The 27,684-nt window shown below is 37.2% G+C and overlaps 2 protein-coding genes and 2 non-coding genes across 4 annotated transcripts in view; 1 reads left to right on the forward strand and 3 right to left on the reverse strand.

Moving 5' to 3' along the window:
- The window catches only part of zgc:174354, a 90,216-nt gene that overhangs the window by 32,888 nt on the left and 29,644 nt on the right, over nucleotides 1-27,684 (reverse strand). The gene's annotated exons all lie outside the window — the stretch shown is intronic.
- On the reverse strand, nucleotides 384-681 carry LOC147834715 (signal recognition particle RNA). The gene has a single exon (XR_015503155.1).
- On the forward strand, nucleotides 10,592-10,878 carry LOC147834716 (signal recognition particle RNA). The gene has a single exon (XR_015503179.1).
- Nucleotides 21,251-25,247, reverse strand: LOC141376551 (E3 ubiquitin-protein ligase RBBP6-like). Its single transcript, XM_087273457.1, has 5 exons — nucleotides 22,477-25,247; nucleotides 22,178-22,277; nucleotides 21,999-22,074; nucleotides 21,711-21,799; nucleotides 21,251-21,434 (listed from the first exon to the last, which is right to left on the reverse strand). The coding sequence occupies exons 1-5, from the start codon at nucleotides 22,634-22,636 to the stop codon at nucleotides 21,335-21,337; spliced, it is 525 nt and encodes a 174-aa protein (XP_087129583.1). The 5' UTR covers nucleotides 22,637-25,247; the 3' UTR covers nucleotides 21,251-21,334.

Consider the following 27,684-nt stretch of genomic DNA (forward strand, 5'->3'; position numbering starts at 1 on the left):
ATCAATAAAATATTAAAGTTGCCTCATCCAAATCCAAAGTTTAGTTCAAAGCTTTATTATACAGCAATGTGTGTGTGTGTGTGTGTGTGTGTGTGTGTGTGGGTGTGTGTGTGTGTGTGTGTGTGTGTGTGTGTGTGTGTGTGTGTGATTGTGGCAGTGGATTACAGTGAATGTAGAAGTGATCAGAAGTGTGTGATATTTATTGTTTCTGATAATCAAAAGAACATTTTAAGAGTCCAAAAGATTTACTGCCTGATGAAGCCTGTTATAATGCAGTTATGATGACCCTTTAAATCTAGAATGGTCAGAACAATAAAAAATTAGGGAAAGAGATTAAGTAGTATTTCTCCTCTTTTTTTGTATGTGTAAGTGCTCCTGGAAGAAAAAGTCTGCGTCTCTCTGTGTCACTCAGGCTGCACTGCAGTGTCTATTCTCAGGTGTGATCCCACTACTGATCAGCACGGGGGATTTGACCTGCTTCGTCTCCGACCTGGGCCGGTTCACCCCTCATTACACGTCCTGGTGGTCCCAAGCTCCCCCAAGAGCACCATATCGATACCGAGCTTAGTGTGGACACCTGATCAACATAGTCCACTGCAGCCCAGAAGCCCTGAGCTCAAGCAATCCGCAGCCTCAGCCTCCCAGTAGCTTGGATTACAGGCGCGCGCCACTGAACCCGGCGAGAGCTGAGAGAATCAGAGCTGTGGAGAATCTGATCATCACAGCGAACTCTAATAGAGAAAATGATAAATGATGAAGTAAAGTTGACTTTTTATTGGTCTTATGGCACTGTTTGGATAAAAATAAACAGCAGTACGGTCCCAAATAAAATATAGTTATTTAAACTAAATACTATAGTATTTTAGAACCACATAGTAAAGTTTATTGTACTGAATAGTTAATCACAATGTTGTGCTATTTAAAGGCAACTGTGGTGCAGAGTCGGGTTGGAAGAGACTCCAAGCATTTCTGTTTTCGTGAGGTTAAGCTGAAGATGAGGATCTTTCATCCAGTGTGAAATGTCCGACAGGCAGGCTGAGATGCGAGCTGGAACCGAGGGATCATCAGGGTGAAAAGAGAGGTATAGTTGGGTATCATCAGCATAGCAGTGGTAGGAGAATCCATGTTTCTGAATGACTGGTCCTACAGATGTCGTGTAGATGGAGAAGAGAAGTGGCCCAAGAACAGAGCCTTGAGGTACCCCAGTGTTTAGATGCTGTAGGTTGGACACTTTTCCCCTCCAAGACACCCTGAATGACCTGTCAGAGAGGTAAGATCTGAACCATTGAATAACAGTGCCTGCAACGCCCAGTGACTCATATATATTATATATATAATGATTAATACATATAGAAACAATATTTTCATAACTAAATTATTTATGATTTGCCGTTTAACAGCGAAACATCTCGTCAAATAGGCCACAGTTCATCAGGAAATGAAAAGCTTTTAAATGACAACAGAAAAGCAGTTCAGCGACTAACATTCACTCATTCAGTGAGTATCTCATTTATTCATTCATTCATTCACTAATTGAATCAACACTTTTTTAGTCACTAAATATGGTGTCAGATGCGGATGTGGCCTCTAGTGTAATCCACAGTTCATATATTGCACAATGACGCTAAAGGCCACCATATTATAAAATACTGCAGGTTGTTGGTTGCAGATTAATAATCACAAACATAATTTTTTAATCATAAAACAGCTAAAAACATATTTAGTGTCAGAGAGGACAAAGTGGTTTTAGTTTACCTTTTATCTTTAATATTAAACAGCTTTTTAGTCTTTAGACCAGATTAAATAACTTGTGGTACTTGTATAAACAATGTTCAGCTCAGGATCAGTAATTCAGCATGATGTGCTGCTAAAGCTGAAACAGTCTATCAATTTATGCCACAGATTGTGTGAGATTCTGTCGAGTCTTATAGATGTTAAAAACACTGATGGAGGTCAAAACCGCATCTGACACCACAGTTAGTGGATGAGTAAGAGTAAACTGAATAATAAATATGTAACTCAGTTAATGATAGTTATTCACTGCATGAATGAATGTTAGATGAGGAACTGGTATTTAAGTGGAAAATTAAAACATTAAAGCTTTACTTTTACAGAGGTTCACTGTTTGCACAATCTTAAATGGATAGTTCACCGCATGAATATGATTGTGACGATTATGAATTAACATTTTTGGGTCAATTATCCCTTAGCTCACATAAATTATCCCAGAGCATTATTTCAGCATCAATGATCATTCACAATAGTCACATCACAAGAAATACAAGTTCAAGAGTTCCCACTTAGATATGTTTGGCACTTATAGCAGGTTTGGCATGCTGTCCCGGGAGAGAACCCTGAGCTCGGAGATATTTGAGCCCAGGGCTCCCGCCCGGTCTAGAAGCATATCAGGAGAACCGAGATCAGGTAGGTCTCGATCGCTCCCCCTTTAGAAGGGGAGAAAAAGGAGGAGATGGGGTGGAAGGGGGGATTCTTCCAAAATGAAGATAGTGCAATGGGGAGAAAGTGATCCATTTATACTAAGCTAGGATCATTCTAATTGGATTATTACTGATTACGGATGAGTGGCCAGCGGTGCACAATCATATCACGTGCTCCTCTCGAAATTAGTTTATGAAACTTCACTTCAAGAGTTCCCACTTAGATATGCTTGGCACTTATAGCAGGTTTGGCATGCTGTCCCGGGAGAGAACCCTGAGCTCGGAGATATTTGAGCCCAGGGCTCCCGCCCGGTCTAGAAGCATATCAGGAGAACCGAGAGCAGGTAGGTCTCGATTGCTCCCCAAAAAAATGCCTCTAGCTCGGGACAGCAGCCGAGTATTTCAAAGAATTTCCCCCAAAAAGCTAGAAAGTTTTTACTATATCCGGCTGCTGGATATAGTTATTAAGGAATGAAGAAAGAGTAGGGGGCTCCAGTTGGAGCAAAGTTTGAAACTGACTCCTGTGGAAGTCAGAGCGGGGGAGGGGGTTGGGTGGAGACTAGTGAAGGGGGGCCATAAGGGGTGGGCGGGGTTGGCTCATTAAGAGTCAAAAATGCTCGAGGAACACTCCAAACAGAGATAGAGCAGGGAAGTGGCAGCGCTATATATAAATATATATGTATATATGAGAGAGTATATAAATATATATATATATATATATATATATATATATATATATATATATAAAATGGGATAATTTAAGGCCTGGAGGGGGTGATCAGGAGACTTCTGAGTCAGAATGGGTGCTGCGGGAGTTGGGTGCAGCAATTTTTTATTTTGCCATCTCTAGCAGAAATCGTGAAGTGTGATTTGGGCGGTGGAGATTTCTGCTAGAGGGTGAGTGGCAAGTTTGGCCAGACTCTTGCTGGAGTCGATGCTCGTGGAACACTCCGACTGGAGATGGAGCGGGGAGTGACAGCGCTCTATATAAATATATATCTATAAACGAAAGTCCATAGATATACATATATAATGAGTTTCAGTGGCCTGGGGGGGGGCAGTGACTGACCCCTGCGGGGATCGGCGCCCGGGGAACAGGGCAAGCTGGCCTACTCTAGCAGGAGTCTGGGAAAGGGGATTTGGACAGTGAAGACTCCTGTTAGAGGGTGACGGGATAAGTTAGGTGCTCGAGGAACACTCCGTTAGGAGATGGAGCGGGGGAGTGACAGCGCTATTATAAATATATATCTATGTACAGGTGTATATAGATATATATATATATATATATATATATATATATATATATATATATATATATATATATATATATATATATATATATATATAAATAAAGATTGCTAAGGCCTGGAAGGGACGGTGAGACGACCCCTGCGGGGGTCGTAGCTCGGGGTAACACTTCTGCGGAAGTCAGAGCTTTAGGGGGGGGCGGGGTCCGGCAGGAGTCGGGAAATGGGAGGGGGCTGTGAAGACTCCAGCGGAAACGGCCAGGGTGGCGGGGTGACGGGGGGCTTGGATGAAACTCCAATTACCTATGTGGCTGGGGGAGGAAACTGAGTGTTACTCAGGCTAGAAGGAAGAAAAAGAAGAAGGTGGCTGGGTCACACCCTCGCCCTTGAGTGGATGTGGGATTATGGCTGACAAGAGCCATCTGGGCTTCTTTGGGGGGCCAGTGGCTAGGACGCATGTCTTGAAGGCATCAGGTGACCACCTTTCTAGGATCTGGATTTGTTGCTGCCCTTTGTACTTCTGTGATGGCTGCTCATATTCTGAAACATAGCATACAGGAATAAGAGAAGTAATTCAACACCTTTAATACTTTTCCCACACAATTAAAGACCTTATCACCATTTTCAATCAAAAAAGCTGGCGAGATTTATCTTACGGAATATTTACTAAATATTAAAATGTAACAAATGAATCCAACTAAACATTCGAATACAGACACATGTATATTAAAATCTAGCCGATTCGACAGGTTGTCACCTATAGAGCTGCAGACTGATAGTGTTGCAGTAAACAAGCGGCAAGCTGTCAAACCTTAGTAGAATTTTACTGATTACGTAACTACCTAGTATCCTGATATTCACGGCTTGAATAGTCAAACTTTAGCATACGATGATACCTTGTTCAACAATAATGTATTACCTTGTAAAGGAATCTAAGACTTTCTAATACTTTAAGCCCTCAAACTCCTCTATATTGACTTATCAGCCCCCAACACCTTCTGATACTCCGGAGACACCCTGTGTAAGAGTGACTGAGAGTTGATCTGGGGGATACCTGTGGAGCAAAGAACTGCTATAAGCATCTCTTAAATCAGAATCGTGTGACAGGGCGGTTGTGTCATCTATAAATGGGAAGAAGGGGGGGGGGGTGCAGAAGGAGAATGAGGCTCGGCGGAGCGACTCTGCTATAGCGGAAGTACAAATGATAGTCAGCATTGGAGTGCTAAATATTGTCAATAGTGATATGAAGAGTAAATGGGGGGGGGGGGGGTATATGTGAATATGGTATCAAGGGTGTGGGCTGTATAGGCAGAAAGTATCTTTGCGAAGAGTGTAAATGCATTAGGAATGGATGAAGAGTGTGATGGGTTGAATGAGGGCAGTTTCAGGAGCTGGCAGTCTTGAACTCTAAAATGGAAAACAAGAGAGAATTAGAAATGAAATCTTAGCAACATGGCACATGTACAGCAGACATGATTAATTGTATTGGCTGATATTCGTGGGAGGAGTCTTCATAAGTGTATGGATGATTGTGAATGGAAGCGCCTTTGTTAATGCATGTTCCAATACTTAATGTCACAATGTGCCAGGGTTGTAGAAGTGGGCATTTGTCCTCCTGCAGGGTGGTAATTAGAAGGAGAACTGAGCGTATGGGGCGTTTCTATGCTGGAAGTCCAGGAAACCTCTTGGAGAGCTGGTGAGATGATGATGGAGTGGAGTTTAAACCCCTTACTGATATAGAAGTTTTTAAAACTCGAATGTATTTAACACAAAGTATAAGTATGAAAAGCTACTCCATGGCCAGAAATGTCCTCCTCTTGTTTGTTGCAGTCGAGCAGGAAATTGTTTTCTTACTGTCATTATAGACTGACTGACATTCAGGTGTATTGATATGAGAGTCACAATTGGCGTGATACAAAAGGGTTACTGCTTGATGTGTAGGTTGTCTATCACTTGCTGGGTAATATTCATTTCAGAATTTTATTTACTTTTTTTTTTTTTTTTTTAATATATGTATATATAATTATTAATAAAATGTAAATATATCAACTGCCTACATCAAACTTAAAAAACGATGTTGCCACTTAATAGGAACTGTGTGAATGTAATGTTTATCATGGCTTTACTCCATCCATGATAAGTAACATGTCTATAATCTCAACATGATTATTTGGCTGGAATCAAAGTCTCTGCACGCATTCCATTCATGAATTTGTCGGGAGAGAAGGCGGGACCGTCTCCAGTTTTGGAAAGCTTATTGGATGGTGATACTTCCCCTTTAAGCTATTGGCTCCTTGGAGTCACGGTCAAGAGTTCAGAGTGCAAATGCCGGCGGCCATTTTGTAGATCAGATCGCTACAATGTTTATGCGTCAAAGTATGGCTCCACTCTCACCAGCAGCTGGTTTGGATATCAGTGCACCTTTTCATGGATGTATATCGACGAATGAAGGGGTTATGGAATAATGTTTATGGATTAGATTGCCTGGTCATTTGCCTTCGAACTATTTCAGCTGTCAGAATGTTATGGATCTGCTGACCAGCGGGAGGCTGAGAGGTGAGTTCTTCATTTAAAGCGTTCTATTCACGCTGATCTCGCCAGACTTCCCTTTAAAGCATGCACGTTACCGAAAGTGGACCGTTAGCGTTAGGTGATCTGTGAGTTCGGCTTCTCTCCGGTGGCTTGAATCGCCGGCGTCATAAGTTTAGACGAAGTTGTGGCTTGTGTAGTGAAGGGCAGATGAAGTAGAAGATGGAAGAGTTGATATGCCGGCTTCTTGCGGGGATTCTGGCTCGATTGCTGGCGAGGCAGCTGCTGGAGTTTAGGGGAGAGCGGGGTTCTGGTTGGAGAAGTTGTTGTTGTTGTTGATTGTTTGTTTGTTCTTCCATGCCAGAAGGTTGAATGATGCTGAAGCGTAGTTTAAATGCTGGAGCGTTTGTAGCGGGAAGCATTCTTCCAAAATGAAGATAGTGCAATGGGGAGAAAGTGATCCATTTATACTAAGCTAGGATCATTCTGATTGGATTATTACTGATTACGGATGAGTGGCCAGCGGTGCACAATCATATCACGTGCTCCTCTCGAAATTAGTTTATGAAACTTCATGTTGAGTCTGGATTATAATTTAGCGTTTGCGTGTGTTTCTGAGGCCTGCGACTGTAAAAGCTTCAGGTCTAATAAATTGCATAATTTGTCATTTTAATAGCAAATCATTTTATTTAATTAAAAAAATGAAGACAATAGCAGTATTATTTTACATTTGATTATTACATTACTGTACCTGAATACTGTTTGACTCGTTGAAAAACAACAAAGCTCTGTTCATTTTATTTCAGAATTTTATATTGTATTTATCTCTGCTCGTAGATTGTTTGTAATGTTTTATGCAGATGCACACCTAATATAAACAAATCACCCATTCTGTAATATGTTTTCTACAGCTATATGTATTATGATACAATAAACCACTTTTACTGTAGTAAAAAAAACTAAAGTATACTACAGTATTTATTACAATTTATCAGTTGATACAGAAAACAGAATGTTGTGGCACTCATAAAATGAGTTGTAAAGGCTAATAAATATGGTATAATAATCTTTAGTTCAAAAATATTATGTTGATACTAATTACTGTAATTTTTTTATTTGTGATCATACTGCTGTTTATTATTATCTAATGTCATAAGGCTATGAAGTCAGTTTTTATTCATCATTAATTTTTCCTCCACTAGAGGTCGCTGTGATGATCAGATTCTCCACAGCTCTGATTCTCTCAGCTCTCGCCGGGTTCAGTGGCGCGCGCCTGTAATCCAAGAAGCCCCTGTCTGCAGCCCGCAGATCTGGGCGGGGATGAATGTGGGGCGGGGCTGCATGTTCAGCCACGCCCACCTGTAATTTCATTGGTTAGTGGAAACGCAATAGAGTGAATGCCCACTACGTGGTGTCAGTAAACAGGAAATGCATGTACAATTTCTTAAATATTGTTTTTATTGTTAATAAACACAAAAATGCACAAAAGTGGGCATTCTTGATGAGTGTTTTATATGTTAATTATGTTAACAGTTATGTGAATTTCATAATGGTATTTTTCCTGCTAAAAAATATTACAAAAGACTCAAAAGACTCTTTTCACAATGGTGTCACTTCAGAAACGCAGTGATTTTAGTTCTGATATTTTAATGGTTTATTATTTTGCTTCAAAATGCAAATGCATATTGCATATTTACAGCAAATAAAGGTGGAGTCTGAAAAAATAAATAAATGAAAATGCAGTGCTTTTAGTTCAGTTTAATTTTTTCCCTTTGAATGGGAGAGTTCTCTGGAAATTTTACAATTGAAAATATTAAAATTATACTATTAAAAATATTGGGCATGTGTCCAATTGTTTCTCTTTCAATACTGCACTGCTTTGAGTTTTATTAAGAGCAGGGATAAGCTATTATTTATTAAGGGAAGTATATGTTTGTAACCTTTTTACTTATTAAATCAGATTATTTCATCATATAATGGATTTATTTTTACTTTGACGCTGCTATGAATATAAACATATATTATCTGTTATATGTAAATGTTCCAGCATGAGTAAAATTTTTTATTAATTTTTTTCATATTACATGGTGTGTCATCTATGGATGCAATCAATTTCATTATTTATTATTTACTAATCCATTAAAGTTTTGTTCAGTTTCTCCATTTGAATGAAGACAGTGCTCTGCTGCCACCTACTGGGTGGTTTTAATATCTGTTCTACAATTTAATTAATAAGTTACTAATAATTTCATAATCTAATACTACTGAATTAAAATGCAGTCTTCTTGGTTTTTTTTTTGTATTATTTGTAAATACAGGGTAAATACTTTAATACCACTAACAACCTTTCTAACAACCCTTCTGGATCCATTTCTGCACTGTAGATCTTTAAAAATATTTTTTATAATGATTTTGTTTGGTTATTAAGAGTCACGAACAACATTGTTATTCTATTTCATTTAATTAGAATATTAAATACACTTAATATTATATTAATAGTGTGGCACAAACGGCCAGTTTTATTTATTACTTATCTATCAGGAAACAAATTAATGAAAATAAATTTGACATTAATAAGTGCAGCACTCGTGTAAACTTCTGATATTTTTATTTGACAAATCCTGATAAATAAATACCAACTTCATCTTCAGTAAAAACACCAACACAAAGCAATACAGTCAATAAAGTCCCTCTTTCTCGGTTCAAGTAAAAATCTGGCAGATCTGTGTTTTGTAGATGTCAGATGTCTCACCTACAGAACATCTGTGTATGCACATGCACACGTACAAAAGGAAGTCTGACAATTTATAGAAAATATTAATAATAATTTAAGATACAGCAGTATGTGATTATTATCTTTAATAAACATAAAAACAATTATATATTTTTTACAGGGAAATTACACCACAGCATTAAAGTAACAATCTGCAGTAAAAAGTGCTTGGCATATTCTGTACTCTTTATCATGTGTACACAGACACACACACACACACACACACACACCCTGCTTCTTGAATTTTGGATTACTGACAATGGCTCGGCGAGGCAGTGGCGCAGTAGGTAGTGCTGTCACCTCACAGCAAGAACGTTGCTGGGTCGCTGATTCGAACCTCGGCTCAGTTGGCGTTTCTGTGTGGAGTTTGCATGTTCTCCCTGCCTTCGCGTGGGTTTTCTCCAGGTGCTCCGGTTTCCCCCACAATCCAAAGACATGCGGTACAGGTGAATTGGGTAGGCTAAATTGTCTGTAGTGTATGAGTGTGTGTGTGAATGTGTGTGTGGATGTTTCCCAGAGATGGGTTGCGGCTGGAAGGGCATCCGCTGCGTAAAAACCTGCTGGATAAGTTGGCGGTTCATTCCGCTGTTGTGACTCTGAATTAATAAAGGGACAAAACCGACAAGAAAATGAATGAATGAATGACAATGGCTCAGAAGGTCCTGGATGTCAGTGAGAGTTGCAGAAATGTCCCATCACCATCCTGTGTGACAACTCTCAGTAGGATCCACTGCAGGATCTCAGGCGGCATCTGTACAAAATAACCAACAATCATCAACATGTCGCTTAACATACAGTATATTAAAGTTAAACTCAAAGAATTAAATATGTTTGTACTAGGCATGCCCCCTCCTCACATTCCCCTTTGCATAAGTTTCATGCATGGGTTATAAAGTAAACAAAAAAAAGAGAACATGGTGTAAATAAAAATAAAAATTATTAAATAAACAAATCTATTAAAACAAAAAGAGAGAAAGAACTGAGGTAAAATAAAATAAAACAGAGAATATGCTCCTAAGGAATCATAGTGATGACTATATATCAATGCCAATGATCTGCAAACAGAATGTAGTATAGATCAGTAAGTTAAGAATCAAGTTTTATATTGTACATATTTAGCATTAACATTACCAGAGTATATAAATTAGAGAACATGCCACAAAGAAAAATATATTTTGTTATCTTTGATATTAATAAACTTCATGTGATGGACTGTTTTGCTCAAAACTCTTTAAAGTTTACATTATTCTTCTAAGTGAATAAAACCACCAACTGTACGATCAACCTGGAAAACACCAACCCTAACACAGAAAACTTTTTTTTAAGGCTTTAAAACTTCATATCTCCTTAAAGGCCTTTAATTAAATAAATGACACATAATACGTGAGGTGTACTGCACTATAATTTGACCATTTACATGACAGAAGATGTGTACTTACCATGCAGAGATGAAAACCGGAATCGAAAGCATACATTACATCAACGTCTGTTTCCGTGAACCAATGAAAGACTTGTAGGCGGAGTGACATGTTTAGTCCCGCCCATTTATGGGCGGGGCTGCACATTCAGCTCCGCCCCGTATTCAGCCCCGCCCCGATCTGCGGGCTGCAGACGGGTGTACTTGAGCTACTGGGAGGCTGAGGCTGCGGATCGCTTGAGCTCAGGGCTTCTGGGCTGCAGTGGACTATGTTGATCGGGTGTCCGCGTTAAGTTCGGTATCGATATGGTTCTCCTGGGGGAGCTCGGGACCACCAGGTCGTTTAAGGAGGGGTGAACCGGCCCAGGTCGGAGACGGAGCAGGTCAAATCCCCCGTGCTGATCAGTAGTAGGATCGCGCCTGTGAATAGACACTGCAGTGCAGCCTGAGCGACACAGAGAGACGCAGACTTTTACACTAGTTGTTTTTACTCTGATATATCTTTCTAACAGTAAAAAAGAAGCAATAAAGGTTTTGAGATGAATGACATGGCTGTGTGTTAATAATTAGAAATAACTAAAAGTTTAGTTTTCTCGAGTGATGGGTTGCAGCTGGAAGGGCATCTGCTAAACACATGCTGGATAAGTTGGGGGTTCATTCCGCTGTGGTAAACCAACGGGACTAAGCTGAAAAGAAAATAAATGAATGAATAAAAGTTTATTTGTAGATTAGACATTTTATTTGTAAACAGAAACACAGAAATTGTCTCAATTTCATGAGTATATTTTGAAAAGATGATGTTTTAGACAGAAATATGTTTTGCTGTGGTTACTAACTCATAAGTGTGGTCTATCAATATCGGGTGGTATTTAAAAAAATTATAGAAGAATTTCACTTTAGTTCTCCCCGAGTTGGTGTGGGTTTTCACTGGTTGGTCTGGTTTACCCCACAAGTCCAAAGACATGCGGTATAGGTGAATTGGGTAAGCTAAATTGTCTGTAGTGTATGGGTGTTTTCCAGTAATGGGTTGCAACATGGGAGGGCATCCTCTGCGTAAAACTTATGCTGGAAAAACTGGCGGTTCATTCCGCTGTGGTGACCCCCGATTAATAAAGCGACTAAGCCGAAATGAAAATGAATGATTGAATGAATTTCACTTTAAACATAATTTACACATTGTTACTTTGAACCCATCATCTGATATTTGGCAGCTCCATCAAGGGTTCTGCATTGTGTTTTCTTTTTATTGTGGGAATAACCAGACAGGTATCAGCAGTTGTGACGGCTCTTTAATCACTCCTGATGTAAACAAAAGCACAGATTTTACAGTGTGTCTTCGCCCTCATCACTTTTACATGCTTCAATCAGACAAATATAAATCAAAACCTCAATTAAAGTAAAAACACAAAAATAACGAACTATGTGAAATATGTGAAAAAGAAAGTTATACATAATATTGAAACATAAAAACTGGCTTCAAAAGTCAAGTAAATATGATTTAAGATCAATTAGAGCTGCAGACACCCACCTCCCCCATGTGCAGTCAGTACAGAAAAGGAGGAGGCGGGTGCAGAACAGGAAATTAAAAAACTTAAGCTTTCTTAGAAATTTAAAGGAGCAGGTATACTTAATAAACACTTCAGGTAAAACACACATTTTGTGTAATTCTATAAAGAAAAGTGAACTATTATTTCTATACCTGTTACACAGGCCCGGATTGGCTAATCGGGAGCACCGGGAAAGTTTTTTGGCCGCGAGGGCCGGTGTCCCTAGCTGCTTGCACTCTCAGCAGTCGCACTTTTTTCATTTATTTATTTGACCATAGCCTCACTCTTTTTATTTATTTTCTCGCAGGCAGCAAGACGCAGCCGGCAGGTTAATGATGATCATTTAGCATTCGACCTTAAACAGCGGCACCTTAGTGAAAAAAAGAATTTGAATAATTAATATTAATGAATATTACACCTGCTCAATGAAAATCAGATGATTCACTACATTATTAAATCTGACATAACTTGATCAGAAATATAAAAAAGGGGTGAAAAGATTAAGCCTTCAATAGAAAGTAATACTGTGGTTAAAAGAGTCTTGCAGATACCAGCGCAATACTTATTTATTCTTCCAAACTCACCAACATAACAGCTACATTGTGGTCCAGTGGTCAGCATGTTGTGTTGTGATGCTGCTGCTCTAACCTCTCCTGAGTAAAGTGTTATTTTTATTATTATTATTTCATTTTTAGTGTTAGGAGGACAATATAATACTGTTTGGGTTACTTATGTGGGTGTACATATTTTATTTAGATTTTTTGTGTGACCACCGTTACAAAAGACTGCATATCTATAAATAATTTTGCACAGAATATATTTTCAGATATTGCAGGAAGGGACAATGTGATGTTTAAAGTATAGCTTTGGAGATTTAGCTACCCTTTAATCTTCTCATATTTATGAAAAACATTTGAAGTTCTAAAGCAGCTGTTTCCTTGAAAAAGACGTGATAGTGTCTTTAGAAACTGAATTGCAAATGACCTTATTTTATATAGTCAGTCGTGAACAGAGGTGGGCCGGTCAAAGGCTTGAAACTGCAGGGCTGAAAAGAAGTCCCACTCCTGCCCTGCTGTTACAGTAACGGGCTGAATATGCTGTCATAGCTTGGAAAGCCAATGTTATCTGGCCTTTGTTACTTTCGTCCAGTGTTACTTTCGTCCCCGCTCTCCCCCACTATAAGGCACACAGAATCATTTATCGTGTACAGACATGAACAGTCATATAGGGGTTTCACTGTCACATTTCTGTCAAAAACAGTGAAAAGTTCAGGCTGATTTATACTTCTGCAACAAGTTATCACCGTGACCTATGGCACATGCCTTGCGTGAAGCCATGCACTTAAACTTCTGTGTTCTGTTAGTGTTGCTCTGCAATAACACTTCCAAAATGCTAGCTGGCAACAGGTTTTCCTTGTTCCTTTGTGTTGAGTTTCTGCTTGTTAATGCAACATACTGTAGCTCAAACTCACTCATTCATAGTCGGGAACCAGGGAATGTGCAACAACTTTAATCATAAGGCAAACACAAAACAAAAGTTTTCATATGGAGCTCCTTCACCGGATTCAACACCTGTAAACACTCTCCCATGGCTCTCAGCCCTGACCACACATCTCAGCTCTACCAAGCTGACCATTCACAGAGTTTGCGATACGCATTGTCGTGATATATAGTTTTATTTTTTGAGAGGTCAGCGTCAGTGTCCATACTCCATACACGTAAACTTGATGCAGAAGTATAAATCAGCTTTAAAACGCATATGTGTGTGTGTCTGTGTGCGCACAGGAACTTTGTAATGACATTGTGTGTGACTCATCATTGCAGAAAGGCTTGAATTAACTCCACATTATAAAGTAATTCAAATACATATGAAAAGTGCTTGACTACCGTTCTTTTACAGTATTTTTCAATCATTTTGCCACAAATTTCAGAACCCTGATGTCAATTTTCAAAACTCTAGACACAAAACTCTGAACAGTTACTAACACAGACTCTCCAGTGTTCAAAACTCTGCATGCTGCATTCATTTCCTTAAGGAAGTCTTGCATTAGCAGGATCATTGGTTCACATAATCCTATTATCATACAAATACTACAGGAACACAACTTTAGATCACCAGCACACAAAATGCATATTGTTTCAATAAACAATCATTAATAATCATTAAATATTGTTGTTTAAAATATATGATACAGGTTTCATGATGGTTTATACATAAGTGTAGAGGGAACGGTGCAGACAGTGGATATACTGATCTAGTTTTATTCATTCCATCATAATGTAGGTTTACTGTAATGTTTTCCTCACTGCACATCCCCATATAGAAAGCTGATATATGGCAACATGTGCAAATTACATTATTATAAAATGTCATAATATAGGTAAAATTATAGGTAAAATATTTTTAGGGGTAAAATATATAACATAATAGATCATATTTATATATATATATATATACGTAACATACATGTTTATATTTGTAATTCTAATAGTCACAGTTTTTCTCGATTGCTTGGATGCAGTTGTCAACTGAAACTCCACCTTTTCAAAACAGTAGACACACAGGCCTAAACAGCAGCACTCATGGTCAAAATGACACATTTTGCTTGCAAAAGGCACATATCGTGTCAAAACATTTAAAATATGAAACAAAAGCTAGTTTTACCTTCAAACAACACAACTTGCAAACAAATATATGAGCTCTTTGAATTAATCATTACACAATGGACAACAAAATACAAAATATAGAAGTCAGTGCACCACCATTGATTGTCATTGTAGCCTATTGCCAATGCCATTTGTTGTCTTTCTATTTGGGCCGTCAAGTTTGCCTTTTTGCAAAGAATTGGATCCAGAATAAGAAATGCTTTGATTAAATTTATATTGAATTCATGACAATTTTCAAACTGTGGCTGAAAACTAAAATACTGTAAAAACAGACAAAAATAATAAAATACTGTAAATATTAAACACATTTAAACCAATGTACAGTCAAATCTTTTGGGAGTATAGGACATATAGCCACAATTGACCTCCTCCATCCATGCTGGCACAGAACAACACAGACCTTCCACCATTTATATAAGGTTTGCAGACTGATTGCTAATTGAAGACTTGAGTGTAGGAGTTTCAAATCGCTGCTTCAGTGAATTCAAACTGATCTTGGTAGTGTCTAATGGTTAGGAATAGATGGTCTCTGTTTGGTTACCATAGCTAAAACAATGGAGTTTGGACTGCTTGAATGACATCTGTGTTAACTGTTTTGAAAAATGCTAAGGAAAATGTGTCAACCCAATGAGAAAAGGTTTACAAATTTGCAAGACCTGTCTTCTGCTCTGCTGGGATTGTGAAAATGAAAATGAAGTGGAACCTTGTTTCTTTAACCAGGTCAAAGCAAACAAGAAAAACTGTAAAAAATGGCAATATTTTGACATGTATGACATTTTATATATGTAAAATTCTTATGAACTATTATGTCACATGTGTAATTTGCATATATTTCTATATATCAGATTTCTATTTTAGGATCTGGGTTTCCATCTTTCTGGTCTTGTGGGTTTGGTTCTCCTCTACATCACAGTGGTGTTTTCATAAGTCAAAAATCTTGGAAACAACCTTCTGTCAATGTGAATCCAGGCCTGATATTGCTGTGATTGGGCTTTCTCACATACATACAGTAATGTCAGATATGAAAACATTGTCTGTAAAAGTGGTACATGGAACAAAGTAACCATAAATATAAAAAATTAAGGATGAATAAAGATGTCATCTATAGATAATGTAGTTCAGTTGGGTCATCTTCTGTGGTAACTGATGTCATTTGATCTATCCTGATTATTTCATCATCTAAACATGTAATATTGTACAAAAGTTTCCATACATCCAGAGTAATGCAACAGTTAATTATAATTTTGAGTGCTTGTATCAGTTGATAATAACATCATGTGAAGTAAATGAATACATGGTTATTTCAATTGTAATGTTTGAGTTGCATTTTGAAATGGGATCAGTTTGAAGTTTAATTGTGTTATATTGAAAAGGTGATCTGAGTTCAATGAACAAAGTATTTTTGACTTGTGTGTGTTTTATCCAAGCATTTGAAAAAAGAGTTAAGGGTTTTGCAAAAAAATTAGCAATTTTAGCAATGGTTGTGAATTTTGTATCTAGAGTTTTGAAAATTGACACCTGGGCCCGGTTTTTCAAAAGTAATCCACTAGGATTTTGGATAAGGAATTGGATCAAATCTTGAAAATGGGTTTTTCAAAGGAAAAAACGGATTACCTAATCGGATTAGATCACGTAATCTAATCTTGGTTTTGATCCGGATCAAACCTTTACTTTGGGTTTTTCAGACCTTTTTTGTAAGATTTGGATATTTTTGGATCACACATTATCTTACGAGATATACTATTGATTCATAAGGTTTTAATTTTATTTGTTCATCCATCAGGCTATAGTGATTATTGGCTTTAACGTATTCAGCCTTTCAGTATAGGCCTCCAGCAAAGTAGAAATAGCTTGGCCCAATAAAATAATCCCCCAAACAGCTGTGAAAATTGACCAAATCAATACATTTTATTGTCAATAATTGATATCTATATTCATCACAATGGAAAATATTTTTGTTTTTAGAATATTTATTAGTGATGCATGCAATGATTACAGAATAACCAAAAAAAAAAAAAGTGCAAAGAATGGCAATGACTGATTTTAGAAATCTCTTTCAACAATTGCAAAAAGAGACTGAAAGGGCAGAAGCACAGCTTCATCTGGCAGAGGAACAACTGACTCCAAACTGCAGCAAACCAAGGCCAGACTTCAGATCCGCCTCCTAAAGGGTACGCTCAGACAAGCTGCTCTCTCCACATCAGATGAGGAAGTCTGAAATTATTGTGGAGTTTTTGACATTAAGTCTTTTTTTTTATCTACATCTATATTTGAAACTTGTTATAAATATCCTCAATGTACAGTGTTGTAGGTCTCAGATGAGCGGACTGCTGGAAGAGGATGGGGTGGGGTTTTTCTTGTTTTTATTATTTATTATTATTATTTTATTATTTATTAAATTTTCTTAGTTTTCATTTTAAATAAAAATAAAGTTATATCTACCCCAAACTGGCTATTCTACTTGTTGCTCTTTACACAGGCCTATCTATTTATCTACATTGGGATTGAGCACTGGTAATCCAGATTTAGTGATCCTGAAAAGTTCCTATCCGGATCAGATTGATCCAATCCGATGTTGCTTTGAAAAACTGGCTCAAAAAGTAAGCTGGATTACGTTATCACGGATCGCAAAAACAGGATTACTAAATCCAGATCAATTTGATGCGGATTAAACCTTTTGAAAAACCGGGCCCAGGGCCCGGTTTTTCAAAAGTAATCCACTAGGATTTTGGATAAGGGATTGGATCAAATCTTGAAAATGGGTTTATCAATAGAAAAAAACGGATTACCTAATCGGATTAGATCACGTAATCTAATCTTGGTTTTGATCCGGATCAAACCTTTAGTTTGGGTTTTTCAGACCTTTTTTGTAGGATCTGGATCACTTTGATCCAAAAAACCTGGATTAAACTGATCCCATCAGAAGGGTGGATTTAGCGTGGATTTCATGCCTAAAATGTAATGAAAACTTAAAAAATGTATTAAATAATACTATTTTTGGATCATGCAGTATCTTACGATATATACTATTTATTCATAAGGTTTTAATTTTATTTGTTCATCCGTCAGGCTATAGTGATTATTGGCTTTAATGTATTTAGCCTTTCAGTATAGGCCTCCAGCAACGTAGAAAGAGTTTGGCCTCATAAAATAATCCCCCAAACAGCTGTGAAAATTGACCAAAAACAATCAATTTTATTTTGTCTCTAATTGATATATATATTCATCACAATGAAAAATATTTTTCTTTTTAGAATATTTATTAGTGATGCATGCAATGATTACAGAATAAACAAAAAATGCAAAGAATGGCAATGACTGATTTTTTAAATCTCTTTCAACAATTGCAAAAAGAGACTGAAAGGGCAGAAGCACAGCTTCGTCTGGCGGGGGAACAACTGACTCTGACCAAACTGCAGCAAACCAAGGCCAAGGACATGAGATCCGCCTCCTAAAAGCTACGCTCAGACAAGCTGCTCTCTCCACATCAGATGAGGAAGTCTGAGATTATTGTGGAGTTTTTGACATTAAGTCTTTTTTTTATTTACATCTATATTTGAAACTTATTATAAATATCCTCAATGTACAGTGTTTTAGGTCTCAGATGAGTGGAATGCTGGAAGAGGATGCGGTGTTGTTTTTCTTGTTTTTCTTATTTATTATTATTATTAATTTAATATTTATTAAGTTTTCATTTAAAAAAAATAAAGTTATGTTGACCCCACGCTGGCTATTCTACTTGTCGCTCTTTACATATCTATAGTTCTACATTGTGATTTCTTATCCTGTTTGAGCACTGGTAATCCAGATTTAGTGATCCTGAAAAGTTCCTATCCGGATCAGTTTGATCCAATTCGATGTTGCTCTGAAAAACTGGCTCAAAATGTAAGCTGGATTACGTGATCACGGATCGCAAAAACAGAATTACTAAATCTGGATAAATTTGATCCGGATTAAACCTTTTGAAAAAACGGGCCCAGGGCCTGGTTTTTTAAAAGTAATCCACTAGGATTTTGGATAAGGGATTGGATCAAATCTTGAAAATTGTTTTTTTAAAAGAAAAAACGAATTACATAATCGGATTAGATCACGTAATCTAATCTTGGTTTTGATCCAGATCAAACCTTTAGTTTGGGTTTTCCAGATCTTTTTTGTAGGATCTGGATCATTTTGATCCAAAAAATCTGGATAATGATTTCCTATCCTGTTTGAGCACTGGTAATCCAGATTTAGTGATCCTGAAAAGTTCCTATCCGGATCAGATTGATCCAATTCGATGTTGCTTTGAAAAACTGGCTCAAAAAGTAAGCTGGATTACGTGATCAAGGATCGCAAAAACAGAATTACTAAATCTGGATCAATTTGATCCGGATTAAACCTTTTGAAAAACCGGGCCCAGCAGCTGACCGTTACAGATACAGCATGCAGCACCGAGGACCGTCTATCTCTACAGCTTCAGACAGGGTTTTATGACAACCTTTGTAAATGTTTGCAATTAGGAATCCTTCTGCAGAAGACATGTCAGTGTTTGACGTAAACTGTTATTTTATGAAACATTTAATGTTGCGTGTTTATATGCATATTTTTATATATAATAAATGAATACACATTTAAATACATATGTTTGTGTGTTTTTGTTTCTCTGCTGAAGCACCGCAGTAAAAATTATCTTAGGGTCTCCTTTTGACCAGCACCAACTCTGGTTAGTGGGTTCCCACTTAGGAAGAGGTCAAATTTCATTTTTACTGTTGATCATCAGTTGGCACCATTAAATACTTTACATTGCCCCGTACAAAAGCGTGTCTGATTTTTATATGGAGTTCTGTGGAGTAAAACTGCAATTTATAGAGTACATGCATAAGTACACTTACTATGTTTACTATGTTCTGACAGCTGAGGTGCCTATTTTGTATTTTCTCCTACACATCAATATATGTGTGTAAAAGTCTCTCTTACAACCTCACACACTCACTAAACACCAAATAAAAGCAAGAAATCAAGCTTTTTTGAACTGTAACTGATGATCACCAGCAAAAATCACAAATCTTACCTCTTCCCAACAGGAAAAACCACCAACAATCAAGAATGCATGATTATACGCTGTCATGACGTTGCATTTAAAAATAATGGAAATCATTTGGGCAAAAACAGCCATGAACACAATGAAAGGGTGATAAATTTGCTCAGAGTGTATTGTTGAGTTTTTAAAAAATTCTAAAAGTATTTTCCCAAAATATGTGTCAACAAGACTTTGTCACCAAAAATCATCCCATTTGCTGAACCACAGAGAAAGTTGTTGGTAAATTAAGCCTCAAAATCAGCCCAGAGTGGACCAAAACTTCACCAACAGCACAAAAGGGTTAAACACCCCCAAATCCTTGATGGCATGGTTCTAAGAGGCAGTGCTCACTTCTGGACACAGGGGCAAGTGTAGCAAGTAGCAAGTGGAGATGTTTTGAACCTTCAGCTGACAGCCAGTGTAAGTGGAGAGGTAAGAGAGGTGTGACGTGGGCTCTCTTGGGATCATTGAAGACCAGATGAGCTGCAACATTTTGTTTGGCCAGGATTGATTAGATGAGCATGTCATCGGTGTAAACCAGAGATGCCCAAACTAGGGCCCGTGGGCCAAAGTGGATCCACGGTAACCTTTGATTTGGCCCCCCATCCCATCTGAGAAGAGAGGGAGAATGATGGGGAGTTTTGGGGGAAAGTCTTTAACAGAGATTGTCATTTCTAATCCAACATAACTTTATTTTTTAACTGTTGAGATACAAAAATAAACAAACTGAAATTAAATGTTTCAATGAAATGTTGTGAATGAATCAAATAAAATAATAGTCACTTGAAGGAGAGCAGACATTACAGAAGACATCAGCAAGCGAAGGCAAAGTGTATTTTAGGTGTTATAAATGGGATTGTTCATGTTTTATTGTAAGACTTTCATTCATTATAAAATGTATAATTATTAATACAATTAAAGAATTTGAAATGTTGTAAATTACAGTATTCAGTGAATCATGTAAATTATATAATGAATAATAATAATAAATTTGGAAATTACATTGACAATTTTACAGTTTGGTAGATTTACCTCCAGCTCACCACCCTCAGACGAGTTTAGTTTTTGGCCTTTCATAAGAAAAAGTTTCCCTGAAGCACCTCTGAAATAAACTTTAACTAAAAGTTTTAGATTGTGAGCAGGACAGCACACTGGTTCTCCCGCAGCATGTTTGTTCATCATTTCTATCTTAATGTGTCGATCATTTTCTTTTGTGTTTCTGTATTGTGTGAAGGTCAACCAGTCCACAGTTTATGCTGCTAAAATCTTTATTCAGTTTTGTTCATAAACTATGTACAATATATACACTGTGCTCACGTCGGCTCCAGGTCTCTTGGGTGAAGGTCTCTCAATGACGGGGTCTCTTCTGGTCGCCGTGCGTCTCTGGTGAAGATGGGGAGCGGGAACGTTTCCCTCTGGCGTCCTGGACTGAAGATGCTGCACCAGCTGAGGAAGAGGAGGGCAGCGGCTTGGTCTGGCAGGAGAAGGACGGCCTCTTTTTCTTCTCAGCAGCATAGGCCTCACTGAACAGATCGAGCGCAAACACACACAAGCAGACATAATGTGAGATTTTCACAAACACTAAAACATGCTGCAATGCCAAGTACAGTTTACTCACGCGTCTATGATGGGAATGACGTATTTGCCGCTGCCGTCCATCATGACTCCCTTTCGGTTTGGGTCGTCCACCTCCAACAGGAAGCTGCGGGGAATCCCTGTGCTCCTCCGGATGCGCTTGTGTGGAGCAGAGCTGCTGCCCTGTGAATTCATGAGTGACAGTCAAACGACAGAGCAAACAATCTGACTGATGGAGACGAGAGCTCAAGTTCACAGCAACCATAAGCTTAGAAAACCCAGTTACCCCTTTAGAGGGGCAGTGCCTAATGTGGTGTCCTGGGATCCCACAGTGAAAGCAGACATAGTTGGGTGGAAGAAGCCCAAGCAGTGTCATGGCCTCACTGAGGAACATCAGAACCATGAGAATCAGCTCTAACATTTCTCACAAACCAAACCTGTCAGTGTCTGAACGCTCACCTGCTGGAGTAGTAGCACAGACTGGACTGGTACATCACCGCTTTTAGCTTGTCCTCCTCTGATGCCTTTGCCTCAGCCAAATTCTCAGTCTGTTTCACAGGCATTTGCACATTAGAATTTTATTTTACTGGTCTGTTTAAGAAGCTGTGTGTGTGTGTGTGGGGGGGGGGGGTGTTTTACACTGAGTATTGATATTCTGCACTACATGTCATTATGACTCCTCAAATGCAAACACTGCAGTTCAATACAGAGCAGCACAGTGGGGTGAATTAATCATTTGTTCAATACCTTCAACAGCTGCTCCAGTGAGAGGAGTGAAGAATCACCTGTTTGAGAAGATTTAGCTGATGGTCCAGCTTGATGTCTGCAAAACAAAGGAGCTTGTGTGACTAAAACACCACAGACAGACTCAAACTCTTGATATAACATCTATCAGAGGACGATTGCGCTTATTTCACATGACTTACCCAACAAATCTTCTGTTTGATGACTTCAGTCCAGCAGCAGGGACCCGTCTGATGATGACAGATGTGTTTTTGGGGATGAGAGCATCATCATCTGTGTATTCTGACAGCAAAATAAAGTTTATATATTAATAATCATTTACCATAGTATACTTTGAGTGCCATTAGCATTTTAAAACACTCAAAACATCACTATATGTCACCATCAGAGTCATGATAATAAATCACAGCTTCTACAAGTCTGTCTGATAACACATCTAATGTTAGTGTATTATAGTTTAAGTGGCTTTTCCTCATCTCACCTTCATCAGTTTGGGCTTTGCTGATCTTCAGCTGGCAGAAATTCAGCCTCTCGCGCCTCATGATCTGCCGCTTCAGCTCTCCCGCAGTGATGTTGAGGCCCTCAAACTGGAGCGAGTCGTAGGAGAGTCGACTCTGAAACCTGTAATGAACACAAGACATACTGAATACAAACCACAGTGTGATAACAAGGGTCAAACCTGAATGATGGGAGAAGCAGACGATCAATCGATGTATCCAACAATCAATAATATCAATAATCTGGGAATCAGTAGCCACGAAGGACGCCGAGATCAGATGCCAATGAGCGAAGTTCAAAACAACACAAAAAGAACCGTTGCCATGGATGTTGACGATCACGTGACGAGGCGCTAAAAACTTCCGCGTTATTTTCTCATTAATAATAGTAAAATCATTACAATGATAATAATAAAATAAACAGCAGAACAGTTGGCCATCTCTGAATAATACACAGTGGCGTTTCCTTACACGAATGGTTCAGGACTCTGTATAGAGTCGGGCGAGTCACTGAATCAGTGATTCGTGGCTGAATGAATCACTTAAAGCTTCACTCGATTAAAGAGGTCTCTTGCTGCCACCTATTGGCGATTTGTTTTTCCGTTTTAAAGTAATTTAACACTTTTTAAAAACACCTTAAAATGTATTTTCTACAAATGTTCATCTCTGTATGTTAAAATGAATTAAAACTCTCTAAGCTCATCATTTATTTGTTTGCCCTTGATCTTCATTATGTGTTACAGTTTTTTTTCCAATTGTTTTGCCACAAGTTTCAGAACCCTGATATCAATTAAAAAAACTCTAGACACAAAATCCTAAACAGTCACTACTTTTAACACTCTCCAGTGTTCTGCATACAGCATTCATTCCCTTAAAGAAGTCTTGCATTTGTAGGATCATTGATTCACATAATCCTTTTATAATACAAATACTACAGGAACACTACTTTAGATCACCAGCTGCACACAAGATGTACATCGCTTCAATAAACAATCATTAACAATCATTAAATATTGTTGTTTAAAATATATGATACAGGTTTCATTATGGTCTATAAGTGTAAAGGGAAACAGTGCAGACAGTGGATATACTGAACTAGTTTTATTCATTCCATCATAATGTAGGTTTACTGTATTTTTTTTCTCACTTCACGTCCCCATATAGAAAGCTGAATAATGGCATGATATATGGTCCCATCTGCAAATTACATTATTATAAAATGTCATAATAGTCAAAAATTTGTCAAAATAGTGAAAAAAAATCATTGTTTATATTTTTTTCAACCATATCATATATATATATATATATATATATATATTTGTAGGGGTAAAATATATAACATAATGGATCATATATATATACGTAACATATATGTACATATTTGTAATTCTAATATTTTAACAAATGGCAATATTTTGACATGTGTAACATATTTTATATATGTAAAATTCATATGAACTATTATGTCACATATGTAATTTGCATATATTTCTATATATCAGATTTCTATTTTGGGATTTTGTGTTACCATCAGTCTGGTCTTGTGGATTTGGTCACGGGTTCTCCTCTACATTTCAGTGGTGTTTTCATTACTCAGAAATCTTGGAAAGAACCTTCTGTCAATGTAAATCCAGGCCTGACATTGGTCTGCTGTGACTGGGCTTTCTTACAGTGATGTCAAATATATAAACATTGTCTGTAAAAGTGGTACACAGAACAAAGAAACCATAAATATGGACTAAGGATGAATAAAGATGACATCTATAGATAATGTAGTTCAGTTGGGTCATCTTCTGTGGTAACTGATGTCATTTGATCTATCCTGATTATTTCATCATCTAAACATGTAATATTGTACATCAGTTTCCCCACATCAACAATAATGCAGCAGTTATTCATCATTTTGAGTGCTTGTATCAGTTGATAATAACATCACGTGAAGTAAATTAATACATGGTTATTTCAAATGTAATGTTTGAGTTACATTTTGAAATGGGATCAATTTGAAGTTTAATTGTGTTATATTGAAAAGGTGATCTTAGTTCAATGAATAAAGTATGTTTGACTTGTGTGTGTTGTATCCAAGCATTTGAAAAAAGAGTTAAAAGTTTTGCAAAAATGTACAATTTTGGCAAAGGTTGTGAATTTTGTGTCTAGACTTTTGAAAATTGACACCAAAGTTCTGAAATTTGTGGCAAAACAATTGTAAAAACCTGTAATAAAAAAAGAGAAAGGATAAATCTTATAGATGATGAGCACAAATCTGAAAGCATCTGTGGATCTGTCACAATCCACTCATTTATTATCATTACTGTGGGTTTCTTCATCACAAAAATAAGCCCATGTAAGAATTGAAATATTGCAAATATTTTTGATGTCTTTGACAATTCAAAACATGAGCTGAAAACAGAGACTGTTGACCACAACCCAGCAGGTGGGAATGCGGGAAAAACCAATTCCTGCTGCATTTGCATCTGAGTCTGCTGAAACTCGGCTTCAACCACCCCAACTCACACATATGGTCATTTCAATGTTTGAATGTTCTAGATTAACCTAAGTGACTTTATCTATCATGTTTGATATCATTTGAAATGTCTCAGTGCGATTGGTACAATGGTCTCATTCTCTCAGAAATAGACATAATCAAAACAATAAATATATAACTTCAGGCATCTTTTGAACCACTGTGAAGGGTGTGACTTTTCCACAGGCAGCACTAAATGCAAGTGCCTTTTGTTATGCACACACCCCTGTCCTTGAGGGAATTCTTGGATTACTTAAGGTAAGGTTTGAGAAAGGCTCAGCGCGATTCTGCTTACCCCGATCAGCCCGTAACATGGAGCTTATGCTCCATGTTATGTATATTTTAAAGTCAGGAATGCATCTTTTAATCTTGGATTTATCTTTGGTAACTTGATGTATTTATTGATCTTTTATGAATTGACTGATTGAATTGGCATAATACACATTTACCTGACTAATAAATTGTTATGTTTTGAATTATTCAAACTGTCCTCGTGTTATTATCACTGATAAATGTGGTTGTCCATAGCACTACAAGCCACTGTACAGGTTAGTAACGGACTAAAACATGTTAGACGGAGCAGTGTGGCACGCTATACAATGTTGCTAGAGATCCGACTAACATATTGGCATTAATTCAAGTATACTTAGACTGTAAAAGGCCAACTATGAGTTTTCTATTTAGAACAACAAAATATTGTTGAAACTAATCTAAATGTGGGTATTTAGGCCTTCATCTACAAACTTATAATCCTGTGCGATTATTATTAAAATACTTTGTCTTGATTAAGTAGATAACAGATCTATTGGGACCACATAAAAAATCTCCTAAATTGAGTAAGTATAGGGTTCTGCCACTTTAGGAGAGTGGTTAATCGCCTCTGTTTAATGACCAAGACTGACGAGCTTGTATTAAGAGATTGTATACCCGGCCGGTGCAAGACTCGAGATGCTATAGGAATCTGAGTAAATGAGAATAAGGTATAATAACAAATCAAAAGAATATTCAATCATAATCTAAAATAATATGAAAGGAAACAAAATAATCTTATCAATGTTTTATAATTGGAGTCAGATAAAACGAGGATAAATATATTAATATTCTAAACCACCTCATACTAAAATTGGAGTCAGATATGAGTTAAGTTTAATATAAATCAACATTGTGCACTGGAAAGACTGAACATGCAGTGAACCTTCATCCACCATTGGATACCGTCATTGGACCAACTGGGTGGACCCTACACCCATATACATGTAAATAAAACACCACAAGCAGATTTAAAACATCAGAATCTGCAGAACAAGGATCAGCACTGACCTTTCCAAGAAGAGCGACTGCAGCAGGCTTGAACTGAAAGGCTGATTCATTTTATTGAGTGTTTCTAATTCAAACTCTTTTGTTTAGGGTTAGTGATTCAGATCTCATTTAATGTTTACAGAATAATGAAAAATGATTTACAGACCTAATTTGCATCAATGAATTAAAACAAAACAAGAAGACTGCAATGAATAATCCCTGATATAAGGATCATTTCTAATCATTTATCAGATTTACCATTGTTTTAATTATTACGAAAAATCTGTGAAATGCAAATTTTACTCATGCAAAAAAAATATTACAGACAATGGATTATCAAGTTATGAATTCCAATAGTGAAGGTGGCGAGGCAGTGGCGCAGTTTCTGTGTGGAGTTTGCATTTTCCCCCTGCCTTCACGTGGGTTTCCTCCGGGTGCTCCGGTTTCCCCCACAGTCCAAAGACATGCGGTACAGGTGAATTGGGTAGACTAAATTGTCCGTAGTGTATGAGTGTGTGTGTGTGTGGATGTTTCCCAAAGATGTGTTGCGGCTGGAAGGGCATCCGCTGCGTAAAAACTTGCTGGATAATAGTGAACTATAATGCTATTGTAAGTGAATGATTAGCACAGGTTATTAAAGCATTAGTTTTTTTTTTTTTTTTTTTTAACAAGAACCAGCATGTACAGTTTTCTTATACAATACAATACAATCACTTTACATTTCCTAACAAGAATGAAATAAGTGAAAAAACAAAGAAGAGAAAAAAACCAAAAAAAAAAAAATAAAATAACAGAGGAGAGGGTACATAATTATCAAATTACATACAAATATGTTTCGCACATTTTATAATTTTAGTTATTTACAAGAGTTAGTAATGCACTTTTTTTTTTCACAGGAAATGCATATATACAAACATTTTATGTAAAAATGTTAAAGGAGGAGCATATATTAATTGTTTTAATGGCTTTTCTATTTTGAGACTTGGAAATCACTTTTATATACATTTGAATCTCTTTTTCTAACACCATGAAGAGAGGTTTGCTTTTGGAAAACTTGGATTTATGTATGTGAAATTTACATAATAATAAAATAAAATTTATAATAAAACCAGCATCTTTTAAAGAGCGATCCTTAACATAAAAACCCAAAATCACATGTTTATAAGATAAGGAAAAGGTTTTTAAGATATTATGAGCAATAAAAGCTTCAACATTGATCCAAAATAGTCGAGTATATTGGCAAGACCAAAATAAATGTGAAATAGTTTCATTAAAGCTTTCGCAAAAACAGCATTCTAACTCAATATCAATTTAAAATTTTTGTAGAAATAATTTTGTGGGATAAACTCTATGAAGTAATTTAAATGAT

The sequence above is a fragment of the Danio rerio genome, chromosome 11, assembly GCF_052040795.2.
Source record: "Danio rerio strain M-AB ecotype USA chromosome 11, GRCz13ab, whole genome shotgun sequence".
In the NCBI taxonomy this organism is placed as follows: Eukaryota; Metazoa; Chordata; class Actinopteri; order Cypriniformes; family Danionidae; genus Danio; species Danio rerio.

What these genes read in the sequence shown, in the direction of transcription:
- LOC141376551 (XM_087273457.1), bottom strand. Translation starts at nt 22,636, where the DNA reads ATGTCTTGTGTTCATTACAGGTTTCAGAGTCGACTCTCCTACGACTCG. An exon ending in CACTGGAGCAGCTGTTGAAG is followed by an intron (nt 21,800 to 21,998) that starts GTATTGAACAAA and finishes CCTGTGAAACAG; the next exon opens with ACTGAGAATTTGGCTGAGGC. An exon ending in CTGTGCTACTACTCCAGCAG is followed by an intron (nt 21,435 to 21,710) that starts GTGAGCGTTCAG and finishes ATGAATTCACAG; the next exon opens with GGCAGCAGCTCTGCTCCACA.